This window comes from Clinocottus analis, unplaced genomic scaffold (genome assembly GCF_023055335.1).
Source record: "Clinocottus analis isolate CAN_PGR_092001 unplaced genomic scaffold, fCliAna1.0.p SCAF_6, whole genome shotgun sequence".
Lineage (NCBI taxonomy): Eukaryota > Metazoa > Chordata > Actinopteri > Perciformes > Cottidae > Clinocottus > Clinocottus analis.
The window spans coordinates 16,933,881-16,950,188 of NW_027176218.1; the positions used below are offsets into that span (position 1 = coordinate 16,933,881).

General features: G+C 44.5%; 3 protein-coding genes across 3 annotated transcripts; 2 read left to right on the plus strand and 1 right to left on the minus strand.

The window, feature by feature from the left end:
* Positions 1-99: 99 nt before the first annotated feature.
* On the plus strand, positions 100-3,912 carry agk (acylglycerol kinase). The gene is made up of 14 exons (XM_068603224.1): positions 100-325; positions 429-468; positions 554-633; positions 736-811; positions 908-1,033; positions 1,133-1,227; positions 1,420-1,489; positions 1,779-1,858; positions 1,947-2,004; positions 2,568-2,715; positions 2,837-2,934; positions 3,067-3,137; positions 3,240-3,324; positions 3,460-3,912. Exons 1-14 carry the CDS (start codon positions 216-218, stop codon positions 3,595-3,597), a joined length of 1,275 nt encoding a protein of 424 aa, XP_068459325.1. The 5' UTR covers positions 100-215; the 3' UTR covers positions 3,598-3,912.
* A 1,338-nt stretch (positions 3,913-5,250) lies between these two features.
* dennd11 (DENN domain containing 11) lies at positions 5,251-11,576 on the minus strand. Its single transcript, XM_068603913.1, has 9 exons — positions 10,977-11,576; positions 10,344-10,443; positions 10,042-10,200; positions 8,901-9,054; positions 8,655-8,793; positions 8,400-8,531; positions 8,142-8,292; positions 7,952-8,020; positions 5,251-7,794 (listed from the first exon to the last, which is right to left on the minus strand). Exons 1-9 carry the CDS (start codon positions 11,380-11,382, stop codon positions 7,599-7,601), a joined length of 1,506 nt encoding a protein of 501 aa, XP_068460014.1. The 5' UTR covers positions 11,383-11,576; the 3' UTR covers positions 5,251-7,598.
* An 881-nt stretch (positions 11,577-12,457) lies between these two features.
* Positions 12,458-16,030, plus strand: wee2 (WEE2 oocyte meiosis inhibiting kinase). The gene is made up of 11 exons (XM_068603343.1): positions 12,458-12,757; positions 12,856-13,067; positions 13,311-13,368; positions 13,701-13,870; positions 13,951-14,072; positions 14,183-14,320; positions 14,414-14,518; positions 14,595-14,680; positions 15,073-15,243; positions 15,397-15,545; positions 15,677-16,030. The coding sequence occupies exons 1-11, from the start codon at positions 12,458-12,460 to the stop codon at positions 15,837-15,839; spliced, it is 1,674 nt and encodes a 557-aa protein (XP_068459444.1). The 3' UTR covers positions 15,840-16,030.
* The last annotated feature ends 278 nt before the right edge of the window (positions 16,031-16,308 follow it).

The following is a 16,308-nucleotide window of genomic DNA, read 5'->3' on the forward strand; positions in this document are numbered from 1 at the left end:
TATACTCGTTTTACATCGAAACGCGTGAATGAAGCATAACACCTACCAACATTGGTTCCGCCGTGTGTTGGACCGGACTGTTTTGACGTTACACCAACATGTCCATGCTCCGTCTGACAGTTCTGGTTCCGTGACCGCTAAGATGGAAATGTATCATTCGTGAATATAACACGTTAAAGCCGCCGTAAATGTCGCTCTACATTTAAATCAAAGCTATGGCTCGGGTTGTGAAAGTGTTTCGTACTCTGCGGAATAACTGGAAGAAGTCCACATTTGCTGTGTGCGTCCTGTCTTACGGCAGCTACTGGCTGAATGGTAAACTCTGGTGAGTATTTTAGGTTATGAGATTTCTTTAAATGAGAATATTTATACATTATAATTATACTGATTGTTCATGTGTCTCACATTGTGTGTCTGTGCTTTATCAGTGACAATGTTCTGCGGAGAGAGGCTTGTCTCGCCGCCAGGGTAAGACATCCCATTATTCTTGCACTTCATGTTGTTACCATTTAAAGCACACAGTCCTCACCTTCACCGTAATCTTTTTTGATAGGAGTTTGGGCGTCAACAGATCACACCGCAGGAGCGTCTGAGGAAAGCAACAGTGATCTTGAACCCTGCCGCTTGCAGCGGGTAAGAAGACTCCTCAAATCCTCTCACTGACTGGTTTGTCTGGACTTCAAACAAACAGTATCTTTCAGAATACTTCCAAATTCCTCTCTCAATCTTTCCCAGGAAAGCCAACAACCTGTTTGAAAAGAATGCTGCTCCGCTCTTACACCTGGCTGGTGTGGAGATTACAATAGTAAAGGTATTTTTGCTTGGAACCTATCGGTGCTATCAGTGCCTCTAGTAGGGATCCCATCACGTGACACTGTGATCGTATATCGCCTGTTTTCCTCTGCAGACGGATTATGAAGGCCAGGCAAAGAAACTGATGGAGTTCATGGAACAGACGGACATGCTCATCGTGGCCGGAGGGGATGGCACCTTGCAGGAAGTCGTCACAGGTTTACTACGAAGAGAAGATCAAGTAAGTGTCACAACGTTACTGTAATTGATCTGGAAGATTGCTTCATTCAAATTTATTTTTTATTGATGTTACTGATCGATGGATGTTCTATGACCACAGCACACAGTCTGTAACACCCCGATTGGATTCATTCCACTGGGCTCTCGCAATTCCCTGAGTCCAAGTCTTCACCTCCTCAGCGACAACAAGATCAAGTAAGTTTCTCTTCAATACTGTCAGGAAAGTTCCAGACTGTATCATCGCGCTAACTTCTTACCTTCTGGATGTGCCTCACACACACACACACACACACACACACACACACATATATATATATATATATATATATATGGGCACGGTATGCGTTTACTCATATAACTTAACCCCCTTTTCTCCACCCTTTCCAGAGACATTACATCAGCAACACTGTCCATTCTAAAAGGAGAAACAGTACCGCTGGATGTGCTGCAAATCAAAGTGAGAAACGGCCTCTGTTTATTCTGCAAAGCCTCAAAGCTATCAACATCATATTTGTCTTGAATGCAGATACTTGCTCATGTCGGTATTTGTTTTCAGGTCAAATAAACAAATATTATAAGAAATGTATGATGTCAAAAAGGATTATGCAATTAAGTGTTCTCTATGCAATGAGATACGTGTCAGCAGTTGGACAGAAATTAAAGTGTGTGTGTGTGTGTGTGTGTGTGTGTGTGTGTGTGTGTGTGTGTGTGTGTGTGTGTGTGTGTGTGTGTGTGTGTGTGTTTAGGGGGAGAAAGAGCAGCCAGTCTTCGCTCTGACAGGACTACGTTGGGGGGCTTTTAGAGACGTGGCTGCAACAATCAGCAAGTATGAATGAATACACAATTGGTCACTCTGATTATAACCATGACATAATTCAACATATAAAAGAATAATTAACCACATTCCCTTATAGATATTGGTACCTTGGACCACTGAAGACAAAAGCAGCACATTGGTTTAGTACTCTACGGGTAAGGCAATACATTTTCTTAACATACTCGGGTAAGCCTTTTATAAAATATCCATGCCAGCGAACGTCAATGTCTCAAAAGTTCCTCCCTGTTTTGAACAAAAATCTTTTCAGCATGTTTTTTCTTTCTGCAACTCTCCAGTTATGACTTTGCTACGTATGTTTTCTATCAAAGGAGGCGTCTGTGGCATGTATCACTTATTATCTACACCCATATTGAGTCATTCTACCTTAAAAAGTTGTGATCCTGAAACCTGGCTTCAGTGCAATTCATGTATCCTATAATGATGACCCAAATGGTGCTGTAGAAGTTCTCCATCCTGTTATTCTGTATAGTTTTGAATAAGACACTAAATGACATTAAATATAGTGTTGTATTTTCTTATTTTAAATAGTTTGAATATTGAATATCTAGCCTCAATATCTAATGTTATTGTGTATAAGACGGTAGATATCGTGAGGTTGTTGCTGTATTTCATGTCTTCCCCTGTTTCCCTGTCACCATTGGCTGTTATAACTCTGTGTCTGCAGATATATTTTAATCCTGCGCTGTTTTCTTCTCAGGAGTGGCCCCTGGTCCGTGAGGTCTCAGTGTCCTACCTGGATCCCACCCTGCGGCCCCCTGACCTGCCCCCTCAGAAGCCCCCCAGACCCAACCTGCTGTACCGCATCATCCGCAGGCTCCAAAACCACTGGAACCCTCCCGTCGAAGGTAGTGTGCGTCATTGTGTTGATACTGTTGATCACAGCTCAACAACGTGACGCCAAATCCCAACAGTCGAAGACTGCGAGTTGTATTTATCTTCTGGTGGTTTGTGTGTGTCTTTGCTCAGAGCCTCCAAAAGTGGAAGAGCCAGAGCAGTGGAAGGAGGAGCGTCTGTCGACGCTAGAGCTGTTTATTCAAACGCACAACAAAAACCCAGTGGAGAGGGTCAGTCCAAAATAATTACATTTTCTAAACCTTGTTTTTCTAAAATGATTATGAGATCCCACTAATGTGCCTTGTTTTCCTCTTAGATTGTTCCAAAAACTCTAATTTGTTTCTGTTCATTTGAATTTGCAGCGTCTAAATGACTCCCTGACGATCTCTGCTGAACCGGACAACTTCACAGTGGGCGAGTACATCACCGTTGGGTCAGTAAAAGAATTTATTTATTTATATGAGTCTGCAAACGGACATTATGCATAATATAAAAGTTCAAGTAAAAGAATGTAAATGTCAATTCTCCATTGTAGAAGTAGAAAAGAAGAGGACCCGTCTGCATTCACTAAAGACTCCACGAAACTGGAAGCCAGTGCGTGTCAGCTGCAGCTGCCCGAGGTCAGGAACCACGTCTCAGTGACTTGATCCTATTTCACTATTTAAGAATGGTGCTGATGTTATGTCGTTTACTTTCTTAAGCTTTGCCTGTTTGTTTTAGTTTTGACATCTAACTTGATGTCCCTGACCCCGCAGGGCACGGCTGGCTTCTACAACATCGACAACGAGGAGTACGAGGCCATGCCTGTAGAGGTAAGGCTGTTGCCACGGAAACTCCGTTTCTTCATCAGTGCAGAGCGCAGAGAGCAGCTCCTCTCTCAGATGCAGGGATGAAAAAATGTTGAACAAGAAAGAAGATGAGAACAGCGAGGATAAAAACAAAGAAGCAGACGCCTCGAGACTCTTGAGGTCAGACGGATGTCGGCTTCGCCAGCAGTTTTGAACGCTCACGAGGTCCCGATGGATCGTTGCACGACATGTAGACGATCAGTTGAATATTTCTAAGGAGGATTACATTACATGCTGTTGTACATTAAAGGACCAAGGCTTTGTTTCTTTAAGCCAGTAACCATGAACTGGGTTGTCTTACAAAATGACTTTATGTTTACTATTCCCATCAAGTTTAAACCTAGCCAATAAAAAATGTTTCTGCCCATATCAACACAAAGTTGTTGTTTTTTTTCATTGCCAGTTTGACATTTAGTATGAAAGCATTTAGCGAATGCCTGGTTTAAATATAGAGTGCAGGCGTCGGGTTGGAGGGCTGTAGGTGAGAGGCGCTCCAAAGATCATGCATAGGTTTGAGGTGCATAGAATATATAAATGAAAGATTATAGGGATGCTGCAGCATTCTGAATGTGTTGCCAAAGATCTGAGACCAGGCGTGTGGCAGACTCCTCGTGAGGCCGGGTGTGATCTGACAGATGGAGACAGTAAAGCTGCAGGATTAAGCAAGTGGCTGCATCACAGACCTCTTATCGTATTTGTTTGTTCAGGAAACAAAGGAAGGCTCTTGTTGAGTTTGTGTCGTGTTACTTGTGATTGAATACCCTTGTAGGGGAATGGCAGTGACTGAATAAGTAATATTTCAAAGGAACTTGTTCTTTTTACTGCACTACATTATTATGACAGCTTTGCTTACTTGGGACTTTGTATATTTTAGGATTCTGCATTGAAAGTTCAACCGAATTTTAAAATAAACATAACATGTTGTGAATTGTTCCGGGGTATCTTAGTGAAGTAGTATCAAACTTTCCTATATTTGGGGGTTTCACATGAGACCGATGAAATTGTTGAGGCTCAGGTATCCTGACTTTTAGTCACTGGTATGCTACTAAAGTGCTGTATCCAACATTTCCCACGATGCCTCTGGGTAGCATCTCTTTCAACAGTTTGTAACTCAGGCTTTTTGTCAAAAAGTCTCAAGCTCAGACCATCTCAGTTCACCAGGTCAATTTATTTTCACTTGAGAAGGTTTCTTTCAAAGCAAAAGGAAACATTCCACTGTTTTCACAGGCTAGAGAATGAGATCATCACAAGTAAACTGAACTTTGATTGGAATATTATCCGTGAAAGGCTCTTTTAATGAACTCGTAAATAAAGTAGTAAAAACAACTTTAAAATGCTGCTTACATGTTAAAAGACCCAATAATAAAGACTCCATACTTAAGTGTTCTTGCATGATTAGTACTTTCACTTTTAATAATGAAAGTACACTTCGATGTTCATACTTCGAAGAAAGTAGTAAAGTATATTGAATGCATTTTGAATGTTGTATTGCTCCTTTTCCTTAAAAGGATCTAAATATCAGTTGCAAGCAGATCGGATCATCCTGAAAGTTGTGTTGTGTCTTAGAAAACAATGACAGCAGTGATGCCGCTCAGCAAGGGAAGAGGAGGTGAAGGTAGCGCAGGAATATGAAGGAAATAGATGAAAATAGTCATTCAAGATAAAAAGCAAAATGATGAGATAACACCTGAACTGTATCAATGGTTTATTGTTTTACAATGGCAGTACAGTGAAATGAACAGTTGCTCATGCTATTCATGTGTACATGACATCTCTTACAGTGTTTCACATTAGTAAAGACTTATTTTGTTATTCCGTGAATACTCTTGATTTACATCACAATCAAGGAGGAAACAGTTAACACTACTTGGATGTGCTGCTGCATGTGTGCAATACTTCTGCTGTCTTTGACATTCAGTAGTGACACGCTGTACAAACGACTCCTTCAGCCAATGCTGGTACACACCTGTGAACGACGCCACAAAAGAAGGCATTTTATACAGTTGGATGTGTTGTGTACATTCCGTTTAACATTTGACATACACCTGAACGCAAACACCGTCAGAGGCAAAGAGTATTACGTCTGCTGAGGAGTCAATAGACCAGTCAGATTCAACAGGTTTAACTGGACAAAGTAAGGTCATTCAGACGTGCCGTCAGCAAATACTGTTGACGTGCGTACAGGAAGGAGTCGGTCCCGTTGTAAGTTTGAGAGAATCACATTTTCTTAAGGCCCCATTTAAACAACAAAGCTCTTTGAAATACAATACTTGGTGCACTTTTTTTTTTATATGTTAAAGGATCTGCCCCAGAAAGATCATTTTTGAAATGTAATAAAGAATTAACAAAGGATATTTGTAGATTCATGACATGTTTTAAAAATGTGACTTTGTGTTTTAGCTGGTTTAAAAAGTGGGGATTTACGAGAAAGCTGTGAACCACTACATCGAATTTATACGAGACGTCGGCCTTGTGTGTTCCAACATGGAACAAATTATGACTCTGCTACGCAACGTGATGAATTAAATCAAACCAGTCTGCCGGGATAATTCAAAAGACACAGTTGGCCCATCAGGAGTGGGATTCACTCAATGGGACTGTGATGAAAAGAGAGAAGAAGAAAAAAACGTAACTAAAACCGATTAGGAGGGGGCGGGGGCTCTTAAAGCTACTACCCATCCTTCAGTGTGACAAACAGATCTCTAAAAACACAAAGAGATCTTTGTCAGGGATGCAGACGCGCAAACAGGATCTCTTTGAAGCTGACTAACAGGAAAAGCAAACGGCTCCATCAAGGACTCTTCGCTCAACACGATCACAACATATATTGGCTGCCATTGATAAACTTGCCTCTGGTTAGAGTAGAAAAAAAACAACTAAAACAATGACAGCCTGAATACACACAAAGCCCCTTCGCTTCATAACCGCCTGCTGGCTCAAATCGTTTGTCATAAACACAGTGTAAAAAGATGCAGTTGAACATGATCACTATGTGCATCAGGGAATATGCCAGTGGTGCAGCATTCATGATGAGTTAGTGGTGTGGAGTCACGTTAATTGACAAGAACCTCAGTTTAGGGTAAAACACGGAACACAAACAGGAAGTTTCCAGAACGCCACATCACCAGATTTACCTCGTGTTGAAGGTGCATACAATGTGAACAAAGTATTTAACAGCTCGTCTTTGCTCAGCCTCAGCGTCAATTAACGGTTCCGATTATTAGCACACTCTTTTGCGAACATCCTCTATGCTCACTTTAAGTTGCGAAAGAAATAGTAAAAACTAGAAAAACGCATATACATGAAGAGGGCTGGTTTCAACGAACACAACTTCTATTGCTACCTTTTTGAAAGGTAAATAAAGTAGTCAAAAAGCATTCAAGTCACTAAATAATATCATCCAAGTATGTTATATGCCTAGAATCTTCTTTAAAAATCTATTTGTAGTACATAAATTCATTTCCAGCAGTAAAACTGCACCCACATAATATTAATCTTTTCTTCAGACAAATCCTATGTGCACCCCGAAGCTGCAGGATTGTGAATGTTTCAATGACTTCTTCAGTGTGACGGGTGCAGGGAAGGACAACCCATCATCCTGCAGCAATGACCGGGCCCAATCAAAAGCTCCAGCCCCGCCCACTTCAGCTGGAATCCAAGTTAGACAAGAGCGCACAAGCAAACTAGTTGTTCTGACAAAAACAAACAACAAAACAAACAAACGGCACGGAGCGATGTGGGGTGGATGTGAATGGCTGTAAGACCATGCAGCTGCCGAGTGGACTCATCTACGAGGCAAGTGTTTATCAGCCCCCTGTGGAACAGTGCGCCAACGATAACGCTCCTCATCCTCCAACACTGTTTGCAAACAGTCTCCACAGGCCCGATGAGACGCACAAAGAGAGAAAACGGACACCCAGCTGGGGACAGCGGGCGACAGATGGAAGTCCCAGGGTGGAGGCAGTGTCTACGTTGTCTTGGTGCAAGTGGGCCTCGAAGGCACAAATATCCAGTGGCCGCTCTGAGTGTCCCAGACTGACGCGGGCTCAGGGGCAGCAGAGGTGGTCTATGACCAGCGTGACGTCGATCCCGTACACCTCCAGCAGGTCCACCAGGAAGGATCGATCGCCCTGGGGATCCAGCCCCATGGCCCTCACGTGCTCAGCGGTGAGGATGGGATCGCTGCTCCCCGCTACGTCCGACAGGGTCTGAAAGATGCGGTTGTTGAGCTCCATGAAGAACCTGGGACAGGACGAAAGACAGGCGCGTCATGCGATGGTCCGCCGCATCACATTCAAATAAGGAAACCAATATGATGGAACGGCTCTCCTGAAACATACGCCCTGCGATTAGGACTCAAGTACACAAGTAGCTGCGAATGCACTTGTCAAGGACTCACAGAATAAAAAGATCCTCTTCATTTGTCGTGCAGTCTCCGTCCACCTCCTGAGAGTAAAGCAACATCTGCCTGCAGAGACACAGACGTCATCTATCATTATGATATCGGAAATATCATGTGGCCTCTCGCTGGCCAGTATTTGAGTGTGTCTATATACCTTGTGTACAGTATTTTATAGTGTGTAATGTACCTTTGTTCACTCAGTTTCCTGTACTTCTCCTTATCGGCTGCATTCAGTCGAAGCAGCGGCTGCAAATGGCTTTTGTGCGTTTTCACATTCTGGTTATCAACGTAGACGTCGTACAGCTCCTTCTTCTCCTCAAAAATCTTCTCTGTGGTGCCTGAAACATAAAACAAAATTAAAAAAAAAAAACTCATACATAAAAGGAGTCCTTTTCATAGATTATAGGTCAATCAACCATTTGCAGAGAGTGAAAGCTTCACTCACAGGCCACGTATGACAACTCTGTTTCCAGGACGCTGATGTCGGCTATGTTGATGTAGAAGAACGGACGTAGTTCAGGCACGGAGACACCAATTCCAGGTAAAGAGACGTTGGCCAGGCAGCAACAGCAATATACTGAGGAAAGCACGAGGACACAGGGAGTGAACAATCGGAATGGAAATTAAAAAAATTACACCCCGACCTGTTTGTGTCACGAAAAACAGCGCAAGTGTTAATAAGTGCATTCCAGCTTCTCACCCCTGTAGCAGACCACGCCTATGGGGGGAGGGGAGAAGATGAGGATCCGTTTCCTCAGCAGCGCAAACTTCCACAGCACCATTATATGCTCCCCGAAAAACTGGATGAACTGGGACATGCAGCCGGCTGGGTGGGTGATCTGCAGCGAGAGAAGAAAAAAAAAAAATGGAAGGGACAAATGTGATTTGTTTTGCTGCTGCTGCACAAACCAGCCATCACCAACAATGTGCTCGGCTGCTTCCGCACCTTCATTTCTGGGTGCATACAGCGGTTGATGGAGGTAACACTCCAGGTCGGGCAAGCGGTGACCAGACCATTTCCTGTCGGGGGGAGGACGGCCTTCTTGTCCTCGTAGAAGGCCTCCAGCGGAGAATAGTGGCCCGGACACTTCAACTGGTGTCTACAAGGCAATGGCAGGAAGAAGATGGGGAGGAGAGGGGAGAGAGAAGAAGAATGTCACGTACGAGTCATCCAAACCTTTTCTAGTTTGTACAAGGGAGCAGATTAAGATGGCTTCGAGTGCATATTCAGTATCTGTCGACGTTGCTCGAGTATAAACACTCGGCTCACGCAGAAGCTTTAAAAAGACAATTACTGAAGCACCATCAGTTCTTTCAAAATTGCATCGTGGGATCATTCGAGGCAACGCAGCGCATAAATTGATTTTTTTCCCTCCTATTTAGTTTAACCACCAGTACTCAGGCTTAACATTAATAACCAACACCATTTGGGGTATTTGGTTGCTACTGTGGAGGGACTACAAAATAAAAAAATAAAGCCACAGTTACCACACATTAGATCAGTGATTCTCAAATGGGGGTACGTGATTGTTTTTGTTTTTTCAAATCTATATTTAAAATGAGCATCCATTAAAATAAAATAGGAGTGAAAACCCATAAACTGAATTGTATATTTTCTATATTAAAGCAGCTGTTGGTTAGTCGTCAGGGGTAACTCGGCTGAAGAGGCAGCAACCTGAGCCATTTGTATTTGTCAGCCCAAACTGTGGCCGTGTCATATATTTATACATAGTCAATGGGTAGATAAGCTTTTCGTGAGAGAACTGAGGCGGAAGAGAACAGAGGCTGTCGAGGCGTATTCCACCTCCGCGCTTGTACTTCATACAAAAAAACTGCATGTAAATGGGCTCTTGTGACGATAGCTGGAACCCGGACTCTGGGTTCATGTTTAATAGATGAGTAACATTTTAACAAAGAAGCAAGGGCAGGGGATAGGTGCATGAAGAGAGGCCTTGAACGCACCGTGAGGAGGGAAAATGAAAAGGGAAGGTAAACAGAACACAAGAAGATGACAATATTAAGATAAAAACAACAAAAGAAGACTGATGCATGACACACACACACACACACACACACACATGTCTTACCTGACTTGGTTCTCCAGAAAGTGCATGTAGCGGTACAGCAGAGTGTAGGATGGAGACAGGATCCCCACCGACTTCATCCTCGCGCCTCGCTCCATCTCACTCTCCACGGGCATGTTGGCAAAACAGGCGAGTCCAAAGTAGCGGCCTTTACGGAAATATCTAGCCCGAGGCAAAACACAGAGCAGGCGTCAACACAGAGTGGCAGATGTCACGCGGGCAGATCGAACACGCCCGCGTTCCTCTGTGGAGTGGAGTTCATGCTTCATGATCGGTGTGGGAGGGGGGAGACTGAGGGTACGTACATAAAGTCATTGGTGATCCGATGGGAACCGCTGGCAATTGACTTGAATTCAACTCCATCGAGGTTGATGTCGTGAGGCAGGCACCACTCTACCATGTTCCCTGTCATTCAGACACACACACACACATACACACAAATATACCATCAGAATACTTTCCATTCTGGCTTCTTTCATTCCTCCGACTTCCTCTAATTCTGTTTTCAGTCATGTAGCAGCAGGAAGAGGTCAGGGACAGTAAGACATCTGTGACTCAGCTGTACTGTAACTATCTTTCCTCTGAACACTCCCATTGACATCCTGGTCTTGTTGTCTGTTCTGAGGGGATGGGTGTCCTTTAATACCAGCCTGGGTACCGACTAGATCAGGTGTTTTTTTCCCCACAGTGGTTTGATTGAAGTTAATTGTCAGGGTCTTGACATTTGAAATGTTTGACGACCCCACCTGGACTGATTGCAACACACACCCTTCGCCCCCATGACTCAGTATTTTGCACTGAAGAAGATCAGGCGTTCAGAGGACAATAACTACGTCAAGACATTTAGTCATCTCGTCCGCACACGAGACGATTACACATTAGAGATAAACAAATACAACAAAAAAAAAGATATCTCGCTCCAATCTGCTTGTACATACCTGATCTTGTATCAAAGGTAACCACAAACACAGCCACGATCTGGTCCTTTTCCTCCCACTGGACCCTCGCCGAGAGACCGGGGAAGGGAACATCCCGATCCGAACCGAGAGGCTCCGTCCGCGGGCGGCCCGGGCTTCCGTTCCCGCTGGCCACCCCAGCTGTGACGCTCCTCGTCGGGCTGCACGTGACGGCGGTGGTCGCGGGGCCACTGCTCGTGCTCCACCCGGTGCCGCCGGCCGCGGTCCTCTTCGGTTTGTGCCGCCCGGCGGGCTGCGAACTTTTGGGCGCATCCTCCTCCCCTGACGGCGGCGCGGGCTGCTGCTGCTGCTGGGCCGCCTGGTTGGGACCGGGCGCCGGGATCTCCTCCCAGTCCAGCAGCGGGGCTCGGTCCGACTGCTTCACCATGGCGCTGCTGCCTCTGAGGACTCGGAAAGGCAAGGGGCAAAATGCAGACGAAAACTTCCTCTGCCCAGTTGAATCGAGTGCACTAGGCAAGCTGCTGGAGCCGGATCATCATTCCCTGCTGCTCGCTGGGTTGTTTTCTCTGGATTTGTAAGCGTGTCACATCCACTGAGGGGCTGCTTTTCCTCCGCCCGTCTCACTGTTTTGATGACGTCGCTGACTTCCGCCCACGTGTTTTTATTACTATTTCATACAGTGACCTCATTTTGGTTATGGGCTATTTATCCGTGCCCATAATGCATTGCAAATTCACACAATTGTGCCAGTCGTATGGGCATTCCGCTGTAGCGTGCCAGCTTCATTTAAACCTATTACATCATCCTTCACGATATGTTAATTTGATCTCGTTCAACGTGAAAGTTTTCTTGAAAATGACATCATCCATATACATGGGCATCCATATGCTTTGTATAAATAGTTTCATATTTGTATGATAACGGCGTCTTAAAGTTGTCTACGCAATTTAAGACAGGTGTGCGCTTTAGGAACAATTCAGCCAATCAGTGAGCGAGATCGTGTTGCCCCCGGCGGTATAGTTTACTTAAACAGGAAGTAATTTACATACAATGCGCGTAATTCAAGCGTGGTGAGGGGACAAGACTTGTTAGTGAGTATTCATGATGAACACACAATGTTACTCAAACCAACGTGTGACTGATCTGAAGCGCCTGTTGAGCTTTCACATCATTGCATGACTGGGAGTCTGCTCTTCAGTTGAATGATTAAAATAATTGTAATTTTGACTTCATTATTTTATGGGACTCATGTTGTTGAAGTAGAGCTAACCTTTTGTCATATTGGACAGATGTAGGCCTACTGTTTTAGAGATTGACTATAATTTGATCAGACATGTTTTGTTTCCTCTCATCTTGCTAAATATTCTTTAATAATCTAACGCAAAACATAAATCCCCAATTCAAAATGTTAAAGTGGTATTTTTGGTCTCTAAAGGCAGGTAAATGTTAATTTGGATTGATCAATTGAAGGGAAACCTTTTTCCAAAATTTAGGCCCCAAGTATGGCAACATTATTTGGCGAGATCAGCCAGCAGCTGGACTTCACGAGCTGTGGAGAGGAGGGGAGTAGCAGTGACAACAGCTCCGATGACTGCATCTTCAGGAACCACAATCCCAGGATCCACAGTCCCAGGATCCACAGTCCCAGGATCCACAGTCCTAGCTCTACTTGCGGGACGCCCAGGGTGCAACGCCACCGCAGTAGAAACAACACTGTGTGTTCCCCTTTACAGTGCACCAGCCCGATACCTTACGCCTCCTGGAGTAAACTGAGGCTCTGTGACTCTCCCAGCACTCCCAAGGTGGGGAGTAATTCACATCTAGTCCTCAGTGTGCCCTGCGGTCCAAACCAGTTTAACTTCAGTGGGATGAGTTGCGTTTGTCTTTTCCTCCCCTGTAGAGCCTTCTATCAAAGTCGTCCCAGCCTTGCTCCAGCACTAAGACAGGGCGCCCTCAGCAGACCCTGCGTTTCGCCTCAGCTGCTGTTGCTAACCTCATCCAGGCACCGTCTGTCAATGTGAATCCTTTCACCCCCAACACCGGCCGCAGGAACAGCGAGCAGCAGTGGAGTAACCGTTGTAGGAGTGCCAATGACGATGATTACGGACGCAGGTGACGATGCTCCACACTTTATTGTGGATCTTTAGAGCCAATATGTGTCCAGTCATTTTCACTCACGAATGGGAATGTGATACTATTGTGTCAAAAAATTGCCCAAATGTGTATTTTAGAACATCTCGTATCACAGGGATGAGTCGGTGTCAAAATAAGAGCCATTTTTCTTACATAGAGGCCTGCCTTTTATCCCTTACTATTGCACAGTTTAAAGGTATGAAATGCTTTTTCATCTTTCAGGTTGAAACACAGCCTAGTGTCATCTGAGGAGGATGATGAAGCCTTTCTACCACCAAAGGTACAACTATTTTTATCAGCGCTTTTCTGGTGGATGTAACCCTCCCCCTCAGATGCTTCTGATAGGATTTCGTCATCAGACTTTGTCATCTTCATCTGCCCCCTCACTCCTTGTTTTGTTCAAAATTACATGCTGCCAATCCTACTTCCGGGATTTTCTCAAAGGAATCTCCACTGACAAAAGTTTAGTCAGAATCGTATTCTTATGAAGTGCTACCATATTTGGTAACTCAAAGAAAACCCCGCTCAAGACCGAGCGTTGTGACGCGTGTTCCTCCTTTATAGAAATGCATTTGATTGTACCACAAGGCCCTCCGTCTGTTTATCTGGCAGAGGCGAGCTGTCCAAGCCTTCATGCTGTCGCGCTATGAGAGTGAGTTCCTGGAGCTGGAGTGCATTGGTGTGGGGGAGTATGGGGCAGTTTACAAGTGTGTGAAGAGGCTGGATGGTTGCTTGTACGCCATAAAACGTTCTCGCCGTCCCCTGGCAGGCTCTGCCAATGAGTGAGTCAGCAGTCCACTTTTTTAAAATGTTGTTGCAGATTTGAGCCAAATTTATCTGACCATTTTTCCTTTCCTCTCAGGCAGCTAGCCCTAAAGGAAGTGTATGCGCATGCTGTTCTTGGGCACCACCCACATGTTGTGCGCTATTATTCAGCATGGGCAGAGGACGATCACATGATTATTCAGAATGAATACTGTGACGGTAGGTTTCTAAAAGCATGGTTAGGTCAACTTTATATTAAATTCTAAATATCTTCTCCGGGAACTATAATGCACTTTGTGATCTTGATACTGTTGGTGTCTGGGTGCCAGGTGGAAGCCTCAGTGATGTCATTGGGATGAAGGAGGAGCTATTTTCAGAGGCTGAGTTAAAAGATCTGCTCTTACAAGTTTCCATGGGGCTCAAATACATCCACAGCTTAGGCCTCGTACACCTGGACATCAAACCAAGTAAGTCTTACTGAGCAGGTCCCAATGTCATTCTTGTAACGTCCAGTCCAAACCTTTGTGCCTAAAAACCTTTCTTGTTTTATCCCTATGCAGGTAATATATTCATTTGCCAGCGTCCCAGCACAAGTGCAGCAGGTGAAGGGGAGAGTGAGGAGGAAGATGACCGAAGCACTTCGGCAGGAGTCATTTATAAAATCGGTATCGTATAACGTTGGATACGTTTTTCCTTTACATTGTTGTTTGCCCTCCAGTCTGAGACTTGTTTTTTCTTCAGGGGATCTGGGTCATGTGACATCAACTACTAGTCCTGAAGTTGAGGAAGGGGACAGCCGCTTTCTGGCCAAAGAGGTCCTGCATGAGGTAAAAATGGAAAGGAAAAGTAGGCTCGGGGTCTGAGTTGATTGCACCTCACTGTCGGTTAATGGGCCAGTGTGTCGCTATTGGCAGAAATTAAATTGATGAAATATATATATATATATATATATTTTCTGTATTAATCAATTAATTGAAAATAAGAATCTGCTCTAGATAAGGTCATCCCTGTCTGTGCATCGACCACCATAGTTGTCCTACACGCTGGGCACATGGGAGCATTTGCATTCGGTTGCAATCTACAATCAACAAGATGCAGTCAAAGCATCCACACTGCTTTTAAAAGAATTAAAAAAAAGACACTTCTGGAAAATGATCTAAAATTCAGAGGTCCAGCTGTATTTGCAGTGTTTTAGTTCAAATGTCTCTCTGCTCTCTAGGAGTACAGCCACCTGCCAAAGGCAGACATCTTCGCTCTGGGTCTTACGATCCTGCTGGCAGCCGGTGCACCTGCTCTGCCTCAAAATGGAGATGAGTGGCACAGCCTTAGAGAGGGGAGGCTGCCCGAACTGCCTATGGAGCTATCGCCTTCCTTCAGAGGCCTACTTCAGGTGCTTGTATTTCTGGGCTGATTGTTTTTTGTTTTAAAGTTTGACTGTAGAAATCTATTATGAAGCGATTTCTTTAAATTTCGGTGACAAAACCAGGGCGTAGCTTGTTGAAAATGTCTTTTTTTCCATGTTCTATCTCTCTCTCTGTGTCAGTTGTTGCTGGATCCAGACATGACAAAGCGTCCGTCTGCCAGGGAGCTTTGCAAGCACCCAGTCTTGCGGGAGGAGAGGACTGAGAGGGTGGCTGCTCAGCTACGCAGAGAGCTCAATATAGAAAAGTTCAAGACAGCCATGCTCGAAAAGTAAGGGGGGGGGGGGAACATTAGGGAAGAGTTATCATCCATCACTAGTTCTGGGTTTCAGACCCCCTCTCCCTGTCTTCTTCAGTATTATTTCAGTTAAAAGCATTCACTTATTTCTATTTTCGCCACAGAGAGCTCGAAGAGGCCCGTCAGGGAGCTTTGTCACCCGAGCAGCACCTCTGTGCTGGGCTAAAGCGTGCCAAGATGGGGTCCGTACCCAGAGCTGGAAAGAGGCTTGTTGGCGGGAAGGCGGCGCGATCAATGAGCTTTGGTTGCTCGGGATGTGGCGTCTGATGGGACGTCATGACACCCACATACATCTGTCTTTTGCTTGGATAAGACATGACTCGTTCTGCAACCAGGCTGTGGTAAAATTTGAAAATCAAATATCTCACAGAGGACTGATGACTGGACATAACCGGATTCAAAGATTTATAAATCTTAAGAGTTGTGGTTTGTGTGATGCAGAGTTGTGGTTTGTGTGTTTTTAAAGGACTTATCTGACTCAAACCCCTTTCATTCTCTGTCAGAGGCAGGGTGTGGCCACTGCAGAACTATGTTCTCCTTTTTTTTTAACTGTAAATAAAGATTTTAAGCATTTTATCAGATGGATTTCCTTTGTATGTGTATTATTAGCGTTAGTTTTTTAACTCTTACCTTTTGACTTATGTCAAAAGGTAAAAAACCGACCGAGCCACACGGGGACTTTCCACTGGCTCTTATCTGGAACTGCAGCCAACTGTGTGACTGAGACGAGTGGTGG

What these genes read in the sequence shown, in the direction of transcription:
- wee2 (XM_068603343.1), top strand. Translation starts at nt 12,458, where the DNA reads ATGGCAACATTATTTGGCGAGATCAGCCAGCAGCTGGACTTCACGAGC. An exon ending in ACTCTCCCAGCACTCCCAAG is followed by an intron (nt 12,758 to 12,855) that starts GTGGGGAGTAAT and finishes CCTCCCCTGTAG; the next exon opens with AGCCTTCTATCAAAGTCGTC. An exon ending in AGGAGTCATTTATAAAATCG is followed by an intron (nt 14,519 to 14,594) that starts GTATCGTATAAC and finishes TTTTTTCTTCAG; the next exon opens with GGGATCTGGGTCATGTGACA.
- agk (XM_068603224.1), top strand. Translation starts at nt 216, where the DNA reads ATGGCTCGGGTTGTGAAAGTGTTTCGTACTCTGCGGAATAACTGGAAG. An exon ending in AGGCTTGTCTCGCCGCCAGG is followed by an intron (nt 469 to 553) that starts GTAAGACATCCC and finishes CTTTTTTGATAG; the next exon opens with GAGTTTGGGCGTCAACAGAT. An exon ending in CTCAGCGACAACAAGATCAA is followed by an intron (nt 1,228 to 1,419) that starts GTAAGTTTCTCT and finishes CACCCTTTCCAG; the next exon opens with AGACATTACATCAGCAACAC.
- dennd11 (XM_068603913.1), bottom strand. Translation starts at nt 11,382, where the DNA reads ATGGTGAAGCAGTCGGACCGAGCCCCGCTGCTGGACTGGGAGGAGATC. An exon ending in GTATGCACCCAGAAATGAAG is followed by an intron (nt 8,794 to 8,900) that starts GTGCGGAAGCAG and finishes CTCTCGCTGCAG; the next exon opens with ATCACCCACCCAGCCGGCTG. An exon ending in GAAGAGGATCTTTTTATTCT is followed by an intron (nt 7,795 to 7,951) that starts GTGAGTCCTTGA and finishes GTCCTGTCCCAG; the next exon opens with GTTCTTCATGGAGCTCAACA.